This window comes from Pseudopipra pipra, chromosome 5 (genome assembly GCF_036250125.1).
Source record: "Pseudopipra pipra isolate bDixPip1 chromosome 5, bDixPip1.hap1, whole genome shotgun sequence".
NCBI lineage: Eukaryota > Metazoa > Chordata > Aves > Passeriformes > Pipridae > Pseudopipra > Pseudopipra pipra.
In genome coordinates, this window is record NC_087553.1 from 69,154,275 (window position 1) to 69,166,873 (window position 12,599).

General features: G+C 46.6%; 1 protein-coding gene across 1 annotated transcript in view; it reads left to right on the top strand.

Moving 5' to 3' along the window:
• CCDC3 (coiled-coil domain containing 3) overlaps positions 1 to 12,599 on the top strand; it is a 37,223-nt gene that overhangs the window by 1,662 nt on the left and 22,962 nt on the right. The window contains exon 2 of the mRNA XM_064656489.1: positions 306 to 480. Within this exon, the coding sequence (XP_064512559.1) occupies positions 306 to 480 (175 nt within the window). The remainder of the gene's footprint in view (positions 1 to 305; positions 481 to 12,599) is intronic.

The following is a 12,599-nucleotide window of genomic DNA, read 5'->3' on the forward strand; positions in this document are numbered from 1 at the left end:
GAGGGCAAAGTGATGCAAATTCAGTAGGAGCTATGGCTCAAAATACAGATTTGCCTCCTTTACGGGGTTTCACTGGTGTCTGCAGGGTTGTAGGAGCCTATTAGTTCATTACTGCTGCTGCCTGATCCAGTTCCCATGGTGGAAATTGCCATCTTGGAGACTTAAGTGCCAGGAGACCTGAGAGTGACTTGGCAGCTAAGTCTGTGTGACTTCGGTGGCACTTGTTAAGCCAGGCTGAAGTATGATGGGTGACTTCTACAGGAGAGAAAGTGCTGTTCATTCTCACAGTGCAATTTGTGTTTCAGAATGGATGAGAACTACATCCTCCTGCCTCATGGAGTCAACTTCCAGGAGGCGATTTTCCCCGATACCCAGGAGAACAGAAGGATGTTTGCCAGCCTTTTCCAGTTTTCGAACTGCTCACAGGCACAGCATGTGCTGAGCTTTTCCAGTGACTGGGAGATTCAAGAGGACAACCGGGTAAGGGATTTATTTGCTCTCCAATGCTTGTTTTCTAAGTGGGCCACAGGCATTCCCATGTCTTTTGTGAACATATATATACAAATGTAGAGCACCAGGTCCCTGATTTTCCTTTTCCTTGGGTGGTGGTATCACTGGCAAAGTAACACACTGGTGGGAAGATATTAAACTCTGTTTTCAAAGCTGGCCTCTGTGTTAGCTCTTTAGCTTCCTATGGACCTGTGCAAAGCTTGGTATCAACTTGTTCATGAACAATAGGTTGAAAACCAGTATTGCTTGCAATTCCGTCCTACTCCACCCAGATCATTCTTGAGTTTGCTATCTCTAGACCCCATTCTTTCACTTCAGCTAAAATGTTCAAGAGCAGATCTTTGCTTTTGTACTTCTGTGTTCATCTCATGTAGCGAGAGCAGTGCCTGGACCACAACAGACTGTAAGGGATTATTCTTGCCTGACTCCACATAACAGCATAAACATCTACTGAACTAATTGCCCTAAGCTGTCTTTGTAGCTGCTGGGGGAAAAGAGACTCTTGAGGGCATGTTTCATCTGAGCCAGGAGGGCATGGTTCGTCTGAGCAATGCCAGCACTTACTTCTGAACAAGTTGAAAGAAATGTCTCTTTCTCCTTTCAAGGGAGGCCACAGCAAGTAGTTCACCCACTAGGCAATCCTTCCTTAAGAAGGTACAGAAAGTCCAACGATGCCCACTGTTAGTGGTTTCTGAGCCCCTTTTATGGGACTGTAGTGTGTGTAATAAATGCAGGATTTTAATAAATACTTATTTGGCAGAGAGCAGCAACCTGTTGTTATGTGCGTGCATGTTCTGGATGTGCATGTACTTTTGAAGAAGTGGAACTTGGGGAGCTGGTTTAGTGCCAAACCTTGTTTTGTGAGGTGTGTGGTTTCCCCTGGGAGCTGAGAACATTATAAGCATCTCTTCAGGTCAGGATGGACAGGACAGGTGTCATCACTTGTGTCTTCCGTGGCTTCACCCAGGGCACGATGTTTATGTATGGCAGCAGATGCACAAGTGACTTGTTTGGGAGATGGATGGAGGGAGTTCAGTAGCTGTCGGAGCCCTTTCCTTTCACCAGCTGGCTGAATGCCAGCATACAAAGTTTGAGCTGCTGTGTGGCCATCTGGCTGGTGACACAGCCCCTCTCCTTGGGATGCCCCGTGAGTGAGTGTTTTCTCACTGCTGATATTTTGGGGAGGGAGTGGGGAATGGTGCTGTTCAAATATATATTTGGGGACAGCAGCAGGAATTGATGTTTAAGAGAAAATGAATCATCTTACAATTAGATTACAGAGCTGTAACCCTGGCTAGGCAAGAAGGGGGAGGTAGAGAGCCCTGGTCCCAGCCCTGCCTCCTCTGTGCCAGCCCCCAGGCTCCCTAGTGCCCCAAGCAACAGATTTGGCAAGTAAAAGTGCTGCTGCTGCCAAATCCATGGATTTTTCTCCAGGGGAGCAAAGTGGCATTGAGGGACCACCAGATCCAACTGCCAGTGCCTGACTGTGATGCCTCTGCACTGTTTATTTAGTCGTGCTGAGCTCATTGTAGGGGACCTTGATGGGTTGGTGCTCCTTTATGCCAGCAGTGACTCTTGCCAGTCAGATTTAATGGAAATCACAAGGCAGAACCCCCCAGGGTAAGTTGGGGCAACCCTGAGCACATGTATCAAAAGTGCATTTCAGCTGTTGCTCTCTTTGACCCTGCAGCTGTGACCAGACCAGGGGGTCAGCTGCTGGTCCTATAGACTGGGGCCGGGGGCTTTGCATGCTTCAACACCCACCCGTCCAGGGAACAAATTCAGCACAACTGATGGACACTTTGTCTCCCCTTCGTAATGAAAAGTAAAAGCTTCCTCTGCACCAGCTAAAAATAGTTCAGGCTGACTGTGCTCCCATTCAGCTCCTGCATCTGTGTTTGCCCAGCCGAGCGCCGGCTCCTCGAGCCTGCGTGCCCCAGCCTGGGAAGGGGATGACATTTCTGGCTTCTATGATATTAGGAATTTGTTCCCCAGATCTTCTCAATGCAGGTGTCTGTGTCCAGGGTGCCTCTCTCTTTAGTGTTTTGCTTCTCTCTCTGCCTTGTTACATCCAGAGGTGGCTTTCCCAATTGGCACCGTGTCTACTCACGTCCCGTCACAGTGTAAACAATTTCCATTTCCAAGTGTGCTCAGCTGAGCTGCCCCGTGGTGGCTCCTAAGATGAAATCTGTGGCATGTGCTAGCTTCATGGCACAGAAAGTGAGCATAACTCAGAGCATTATTCTCTAAGTGTTTTGAAAAGGAGGCTCTTTGGGAGCCTGGGGACATCCAAAGGGGGGTTCTGTGATGGTGTCAAGTTATGGAGACCTTGGACAGAGAGAGAAGGGTCTTCCGATGAGGCTCACACTGCAGTGAGGAGTCAGGGGCCTCACCACCTGTGGTGTACTGACAAAAACTGTGAGTTAAAATACATCATGAATGTTTTGTGCAGTCAGAGAGAAAGCAATGGAAATGTTGAGATCCTCAGAGCAGAAGGCAGCTGAGATGAAGGTCTCATTCCAGGAGTTAATAGGTAGGGTCCTGTCTGTGGCTCTTGGAACAGCTGCATGCAGGGACACCTTAAAAAGCAACTCTGTCAAAAACCAGTGGGCCTGAGTAGGTCTGGATGAAATCTCCTGTTTACAGCTGGATCTCATACTCTGAAAGACTTTTTGAATCCCTGTATTTGCTTATGGCCCTGTGCCCTGGCCTTGATATATTTCTGGGGTGGTCATTTCAAAGGAGACTTCAGCTCTGTGCAGTTGCAATGAATAATTCATGTTGGTAGCTCTGGGGTGCTCAGCCAGAATGTGAGAGAGCCCTATGATGGATGAGTGTCTTTGCCTCATGTAATGCTGCTCCCAGCAAAAGGTACCTTCTGCAGGATGTTCCTCAGCTGGCCACAGAGCAGGTGACCCAAAGGTGACCACTGACATGTTGTCCTCCTGCTTGCCCTCTTCTCTCTGCTGTGCTCCTTGTTGCAGCGAGCCTTGTCTGGGCTTTCCCAGTGGGTAAAACGAGGAAAATCCTGACAGCTTTTTTTCCTCCTTCCAGCAAATGTGTCTGATGATGCAAAATAGAACAAAGAGATGTGCAGGAACTTTTTGATGCACTGGGATATGCCACCTGCCTTCTCCCTCACAGGCAAACCTTTACAGTTTTCAGAAAGCCCCAAGGCATGTGGTGAAAGGAGGCCAGACCCAAGGCACATCTCACTGGGGATAATACATTCCTCATCCTGAGCCTGCTGCTCTTGCTGGAAGCTAATCACAGCTGCCTTTTTAAGCCCCTTGCAGTCTGGGCTGAGGGCCAGATGCTGCTTTCCACAGTCTTCCAATAACCCCACAATCTCATAAATTCACTCAGGTGCTTGTTATGGCCACTCCAGAGAGCAATGATAGCTCCTGCTGTCACTTCTTTTGACACTTGCATTTTGGCTTTGGCGTTTGCAGAAGCAATAATTAATTGAGCCCCATCTTGACTTTTATCTCAGCTCCTTAGAGATCTTTGCAGACCTCCTGCTTTACTCCATCTCATTGCTGCAGTGATTTCCACAAGATTGTTGCTAAAACATGAAGGTCCCACCAGGCTTGGGGTTGGAGTTGAGTTTGTAATGAGTGGCTGCAACTTCTTGCATAGTGAGGGGCTCCTTCTTGCAGCACGTTGCAAGTATCTGGGTCCCAGGTTTGGTCCAGTCCCAGAGCTGATGTTCATGGAGGTGATAACACAGGAACACCCTTTTTATTCTCTTTCAGGATTACAGTTTTAGATGATTTTTTCCCACCCTCTGCCTCTGGGAGAAATGCATTATTCACCTATCCAGGGAACCTTGCAGACAGCAGTTTTTATTAAGGTGCTTTTATTAAAGACAGGAACAATTAAGCAGCAATACAAACCTACCTAAAATTCTTAGAAGTTCCATGTTTTAGCCACATCTCATGTCAATCCCTGAGGGAAGGCCTGCAGATGTATCAAGGGATTTGTGAAATGTGACAGTGGCCATGCCAGGCTTTCCTGTGCCTGCCAGCTTGCAGATTCCTGCCTCAGAACACCACCAGACATCCCTTTATGTTTTCCCCCTTGATTCCCTCAGTGTTCCTAGAATTTCCCACAAGCCCCTGCATGCCACCCAGTTATTCTTTCGTGCAGCTGTTAGTGCTGATGTTTCATTGCTGGTCCTTTTAGGGAGCAGCCTTGTGACCTTTTCTTGCTCAAAAGGATTTTTATCAGTGGTACAGGGATGGAGGGGGGGAATGGGAAAGTCCCAGAGGCTCAGGTGGCACCCGCATATTCCAATACCTCTTTCTCACAACACACTTTTCATATGGCTGAAGTGATAAAGGACATTTTTCTACACACAGGGGATTGATTTCTGCTTGCTCAAGCTGGGGAGTGGGAACTGTCCTTGTTGTTTTATCTCTCACAGTGCCTGCTGCTAAGCCTGGGGATGATGCAGTAGGTTGGGATTGAAATCTTGCCCCCCCCCCAAGAGTTTTTAGTGCAAGTTTGGGGGCTGTAATTTCTCCTCCTGACTTGGTCTTCTGCAGAGTTGTCTGGTCTCATAAAGACCTGGTTGCCCTTCCTGCATACGAGAGATTACACCGAAGTGACTTGAGGTCTGGTGTCAATAAGGGCCATAGAAGTGTGTAATAGCACTTGTAGATATTTATTATTCAGGGGGGCTTTAACTCCTGGTTTTATCAGCAGCTGGATAGGGAAATGTGGTCTTTTGGTCTCCCCTTTTATTCATGCAGGAGCATTGCAAAATGATCCCAAGTGCATCAAAACAAGGGAATAATGGCAGTGTCCAACCAGTCATGAGCAACAGCAAGAGCCTTAGCACTGAGATAAAGCCCATGGAAATTAAGGAACCCAATAACTTCAGCTAAGCTCGGTGAGATTGCAGGGGGAGATTATAGTTTTTATTAAGTTTGTCTCCGTGCATTGACTTGTCTCCTCTCAAGCAACAGAGCCACAATCATGCTGTTACCTCAATTGATTTAGATGAATGGAGTTGCCTTCTGAGAGACCTCCAGAGCTTTATCTGGGTAATAATAGAGCTTTTATGAGAGTAGTCTGTGTCCCAAATAAAAAGCAAGTTAATTACTGGGTTAGCCTGGCAGTCTACAAATATCTGCTCAGCATCTTCCAGCCTGGATCCTCTTCTCAGGTGGCACTTTGGCTGCTGTAACAACCTGATGACCTGATTGGGACACCTGCAAGGTTTTGGAGTAGCTGAAAAGGGGACCGGATGAGAAAAGCAATTGCATAAATGGTCTTGGCATTATATGCAAAGCAAAAATCAAATTAAATGGCATTCTTACTCTGAGGAAGTAGAGGAAATAGTTTCAGAACTACTTGCGTTTCAGCAACAACCGTGGGTGTTGGATCCTTGAGTCCATCTGTAGGCAGCAACATATTTGCTTGGTATTGGTCTCAGCCTGTCTCTTCCCTGATGCTCTCAACCAGTTGAATTCTAGTGAGTCTCATTCTGTGACACTTCACAGCACCATGAGGGCTCAAACTGTGCAGAAATAACCACTTACACTGAAGCTCTTTGGGCTACCAGAGAAAAGCTTGTTCATGTGATGTTTGCTGTGGGGTCCTGGTTTGATCCATCTCCCCAGGGAACATGTCCCCGGAGAGGTGAAAAGAAGAAGGAAAGTTGGGGAAATCCCCATCAATTTTCTGCCCACTCTGATTTTGAAAGTGATAAAATAGTATCATATCCAGAGAGAGTCCAAGCTGCCTTGGATGCATGGATCAGAGTTCTTCCTGTGGCAGCTGAGATGGATGTCAGTGAAGCTGAAGGTGACTCTGCTGTGTGAATCATGAAAACTCTAGCCACTAGAAAAAAATAAGCTGATAACTGTGTTGGATTTCATCTGAGATCTCATCCATGTTATCCATCGAGTCAAAATGAAAAAGCAATTTGTTTTTTCTCTTCTAAACATTAAGAACTTCTGCTCTTTGGAGTTCCCTCTCTGCTCTGAGTGCTGGGAGATGAATTGTAAGACTGGAAAATGCTAGTCATGTAGTCCAGAGCCAGCGTTTTCAGGAGAACTGGTCTGAAAAAGAGTAGGTGACAGCCTGGCTTGGTAGGGACAGTTGTCTTTTATTCCCATGTACTGGTCTTTTGTGTCTGCTTGTGTCATGGGTTGCATTAAGCATTCTCCCTTCTCTGGTCTTAAAGCACTAGGGAAGTAGAAATTAATCTCGGCTAAAAACGGTGGCACATGGCAAGGGCAGGGCAAAAAGACCTCAAAATAGGTAGAAGTGAGGTCCAATATCTAGAGGTTTGGAAATCTTCTTTTACATGTGGTTTCTTGCCCTGCCATTTGCTAGAGGGGTTGTTTCTCCATTAGCCTAACACCATGATAGAGAGTTCTGTTGTTTTCATAGTGATTTACAGCACTTCTGTTTTCCTCCCAGAAACCCACCCATATTGTACCCTCTCCCTATGATCTGTGTTTAATTTGAGTACATGTAAGCAATATTAGGTGAAATGGAGAACTGCTGACAAGTGTCTGGGACACGGGAAGACCATGAGACAGTTGATACATTTGGGTAACATCCCCAAGAGTCTTTTGGCATGGAAATGGCATTGACTCATTTCCAAATCTTCCCACCCAGGCTGTGGTAGGGGATTCTTAGAGTTCTGATTGGCACCTCCCTATCAGTTTTCTGTCTTCCCACGTGCACACAGGCCCATAAAATACAGAATAAAAGATCACAAAGGAGTACACAATAGTCTTATCCACAGGATGTTTCCATTGCATATGGTCTCTATCATATTTATAGCACACAGAAGGTGTTCTGAGCAGCTCTTCCCAGGAGAAAAATGGGGAAATATCTCTGGTTTTTGGTTGTCTCTCATTATTTCTGCTGGGGGACTTGTTGGCTGTTTGCCATATATAATGCAGGAGGGATGACCTGATGTAGTGTGGGAGCCTTGAATTTGATATCGTTTGTGAACAGTCAGAATTTGGGGTTGAAAAAGGTTCACCCAGCTGAACTCTTGTCCCCACTGGCAGCCCAGACTGGTGAGGAGCTGCCAAGATGCACCCTCCTGGTACCAACACAGGTACAGGATGATGTGAGGGGAGCCCCAAATAGTGTCACAGCTCCTGGTGAACGTGTCTACACTGACATTCTGTCTATCAAGTAGTGCAGATTACTCCAGAGCACAGCTCTCTCTGACTTTGTCTCAGGTACATCCAAGTACATAATATCCTTAAAAATATCCGGTTTCCAGCCCGCTGAGCAAGGAAATGCCTAGACAGCCAGGGCTATGTGTGTGTATGTGCACTGCTGCCTCCTCCGAAGGGCGAAGCAGCAATCCTTCCAGGAATTGGCAGTGAATGGAGACCCACATGGCTCCAGGCTGCTTTTAATTATCCAGAGTCACACTTTAATGAAGTTCTGCCAAATGCACTAAATCATTCCACATTTTGTGGCACGACGCTATCTGCTGCTGTACGTGAAGTCAGTGGTGAACAGGCATCTGACCCCAACCCCCTGACACCTTTCTGGCTCTCTGTGTGGCTTCCTGCACTGCCACAGGGGTGGGAAACTGCTGGTGGCCACAGAGGCATTTAGTAGTTGTGGGCTGAGCGCTGCACATTGAGAGACACAAAGGCTGCTTAGAGGGATGCTGTTTCCTTGAAGTTTCCAGCCCAGATGGGGTTGAAAGACATGCAGTGGTGTTGCTGAGCACAAATCCTGCTGCAGTGCTTGCTTAGCTGGCTGAAGAGCTTTTTGGGATCCCCTGACCTTTAGAAGAAGCCTCTTAGCCAAGACACTGTTTAGGTAGGAGAGGTTGTAGTGACATTGAGCTGGTCATGTTCCCTCTGCTTTAGCACAGAAGTGGCTGAAGTGGGAGATACCTCCCTCTGGGGAGGGCAGTGGAAAGTTTGAAGCCCACCCTAAGCATCCTCATCTGAAGGTGGGCTGGGAATTGCAGCATTGTGGTGAGAGGTGGATCTCTCAATCATACCCCCTGGAGATGACGCTGTCATGGAAAAGGTAGCAACAAGAAAACATGAGGAAACTGACTTCAGTCCATTGTCTCCTTCCCTGTGTGAGTGATACTACTGTTTTTCTGCCCTCCTGTTCACAGCCTCCCCAGTGTGGGAAAGTGAGAGGGGACATCCCACCACACATAGACTGCAAAAGGTGAAAGAACTGGTTGGCAGGGAAAGGCAGCTGATGTGGACCTGGGCTGTAAAATGAAGGACAATATGTGCTTGAAAGTGCTTGTGCCCATGGCCAAATCACCTTCCTAAACACAGGCTTGTGTACTGAAGGTGCTACCCAGATATCTGGGTCCTGACCTCCAAGGGGAAGGGTTGAGGCTGGTGTTCTCGTAAGGTGGACATATTATCTTATTAACCTGAGGCAAAATAAAGAAGCAGATCATGGGTATTTTTTGATCCAGTCATGCTCCACTATTCATACTTGTCCCATGATGTTTCAGTCTCAGAGAGTGGAGGTACTGACTTAGCCTGGGAGCTACTGGAAGATGCTCAAATATGACTCCTGATATCCTGCTCAGAGTAATCCACTGGGACTATTTCAGTGCTTTTGATTGGGTTGGGAACAGGAAGGGGAAGCAAACATTTGAGCTGGCTACATATGGCTCTTCATTGTTTGGATTTTCCTAGACCTTGGTTCAGGCCAGCTGTTTTGGGGAATACATTCAGAGTGAGTCTCAGGCAAGTTTTCTGCTCCAAGATCAGCCAAAATTAATGAGGGAGGTCACTAAATTTTGGGTTGTTCAACCCAATTATAGGAGCAACCATGCTCCTCTGTAAATCTGTAAGTCTCTAGATGTGTTGGGTGTTTCTGTGTGTCCAAATCCATAGTCTGTGTTGGTCAGCTGGTGAGAAGGATGATTTGTATGGATCAGCAGGCCTGGACCAGGATCTATCCCCGATGCACGTGCTGTTCCTACAGACACAGCAGGCAGATTTAGCCTTTGGTTTAGTTGCTGGCTCCAGTTGACCTTGAATCCAGGGACAAGTCTTTTCTTTCAACTTCTCTCTCTCTGCTGACCCACCTGTGAGATAGATACAGAAAAAGATGGAGCAGAACATTTATTAAAATCAACAGCCACCAAAATCCATCTGGTAGCTGGCAGACAGGACACCTGTAATGCTGCCTGTAACCAGATCAGCCCTTGTGGCTTGAAGGGAGATGAGATCTTTTAATCTGGGGCATATTTTCTCCCAGCCTATGCATTTTGGTGGTTTTTTCACAAATGACAAGCCAAGTTGGCTCTGAGGCAGCAGGAGTTTGAGTCCCTAATGGAAGCTGCAGACAGAGCCTTTTAAAACCCATCCTGCCTCTGCCAGCCAAGTATCTTTCCAAATTCCTTGCCCTGTTGTGCTCAGTCAGAAGCAGCCTTGAGGTGCCAGGCTTGGCTTTGCCACCAGCCCTGGAAGCACACAGCCCCTTGCAGCAGCTGATGTGAAGTGATAAACCAGAGTGGCTGGTTTTGAGGGACTGGGAACATACAGTTTTGGTGGACCAATTGCAGCTGATTGCTGCTCAAATCACTGCAGGTGCCCCTGGCAGCTAATGCAGTGACTACCTCCTTTTTCTGCCCCAGTCTGTGGGCTTTTTTTGGAAGAAGGCTGCTACAACTGTTAGTCAAGTTATCTGTAAAATGAATGACAGTAGGGAAAAATACACTGAGGGAGAAGCAAGTTTCCATGACACTGTATACTGCAAAGGGAAATTAATATGACCAGAAAGCCAGGTCTGAATTTCTGCCCTTCCTGAGAAGGTACCAGATAGCATCCAAAGCCCACATCTACCAATTGGATTAAAAAAGGCAACCTGGAGGTGAATTTTTCTAAAAATCACTTGCAATTTTCCTGAGCTCTTCAGAGAGCTACAGGCATGCTGGATATGAATGCTTATGTGGAAAAAGCCTGTGGATTGGAAACAAACAGTTTTAAGAAGACCCAGGAGAAGGGCTCTTACCACCATCAGTGACTAGGATTCTGCCCTTTTACACATTTTAGGTTCAGGCACATTTTGTCTGAGTTCAATGAACACTTCACTCTCTGTCCCTTGAAATCCTAATTGAGCCTTTATTTTCTTAAGTCTTGATTTCAAAGGGCAAGGGAACAAATGTGATTCTTGGTTCTTTTCCCAAAGGTGCAGAATCATAGATTAAATGTGCCTTGGAAATAATACTATATGCTCAAATCTTTCCCATTGTAATAAAAATGGCTTGAAACCACATCCAGTGACAAAAACCTCCTATATTTAACCCATGTCTAGAAGGAGCTGAACTACTGATGGGAAATGTCCTGATGCTTCCAAGTCACTGGCACTGTGGAGCCGCTGGAATGCATCCCGCTCCTTACAGACAGGCATTGCTCAAGAAACACATTGCAGATGTTCAGGATGTGAAGGAGCAGACCCTTCCATCACAGCATCAGGACAGAGTAGGGCTAAAAACAAAATCCCAGACTAGAGGCATCCCTGAGACATTTGCCTGCCTGTTCTGGGTCCAGACTTCAGGATCGACCTCTGGTTCCTGCTCATTGTCAGAAATGTCTGGAACAGGAGAAGCCTCCTGTGGTCCCTGCTAACGAAGTGGTGTTTGTCACGCTCTGGTAATTGCATTTGCTATGGTATTTACAGCATTTCCTATGTTTTGAAATGGAGAGATCTCAGGCTTGCCCAGGGCTAACTGTGTACTTTAACCTGCTCCTAAGCCCATATGTATCTTTAAACATTAACAGGCACATTGGCAGCATTCTGAGTCGGCCTCAACACCAGAACTACTGAGCTGGGAATGTGGCTATTGCAGTGTTACTGTTTGCTCTCAGTTTTTATCAGAGACAGTATCCTTTCTCTTTTCCAGGTTCTAAGAAACTTCCCTCCCCTCCCCTCCCCTCCCCTCCCCTCCCCTCCCCTCCCCTCCCCTCCCCTCCCCTCCCCTCCCCTCCCCTCCCCTCCCCTCCCCTCCCCTCCCCTCCCCTCCCCTCCCCTCCCCTCTTCTCATCACTTTGTCACTGATGTCCATCTGGAAATTGAGCTGTTGACCACTACCCTCTGGATGTGTCCATCCAACCAATTCCTCGTCCATTGAACAGTCTACCCATCAAATTCATATCTCTCCACTTTAGAGAGAAGAATATTGTGGGGGAATGTGTTGAAGGTTTTACAGAAGTCTGGATAGATGACATCTATAGCTCTTCCCAGTCCAGTGGACACAATTCTCTTTGACTCAGGATTTATCCCCACTAGGATTAGGAACAACTGTCTTAACATTTTCTGTTTGTAAACTTATTTGTCTAAATCCTGTGCCCTTCCTACTCCATGACTTTCCAACCTAAATGATTCTGTGATTCTATGATTATATGACTAACTCTGTGATGAGCTGCAAATCTGCTTTCCTAAAATTCAGGGTCTTGATTTTACTCTTTGCCTGACACATTTCCCTCAGGTCTGTGAACTCCTCCAGTGCATGAACACTGCAGCCCAGGCTGTCTCCAATCTTGACAACACTGATTAGTTCCCTTAATTGGTGATCAACAGGTCCTGTATTGCATTCTCTCTGGTAGAGCTGTCTATTACCTGGCTTCAGAACTTATCCTCAATGGAATCTCATGGACTCCAGTAGCCTGACAGGGATACCTGCCTTTATGGAAGCAACTCATCTACCTGTCGCCTTTTGAGATTCCATAGGAGATGTGAAAGATTGGGGAAATCTGCTGTTCAACACTGAGATTCCACCTTCTCTAACTGCAGTTGGATCCCTCATGGGCATTTCAGGGGGCACTACGTGTGACAGGGTGGACAGCTGAATCAGACCTCATTTTATTCAACTGTGAGAAATGCCTTTTAAATATGACCAGTGCCAACAGAATTCCCGCTTACAGAAATGCTGGAGAAAACATATCTATGTGTTCTCTGCTTTGCAACACTGATGCTTTCTCCAGGCATAAATTGATACTGAAGGGACAGGTTAATGAGTGTGTATCTTGTGGCACATAAAACATGGTGAGACATCAGTCCAAATATTGAGACTGGTCCTTCCTGTGACCTGAGTTGTGCTTTCAGTGTCAGCT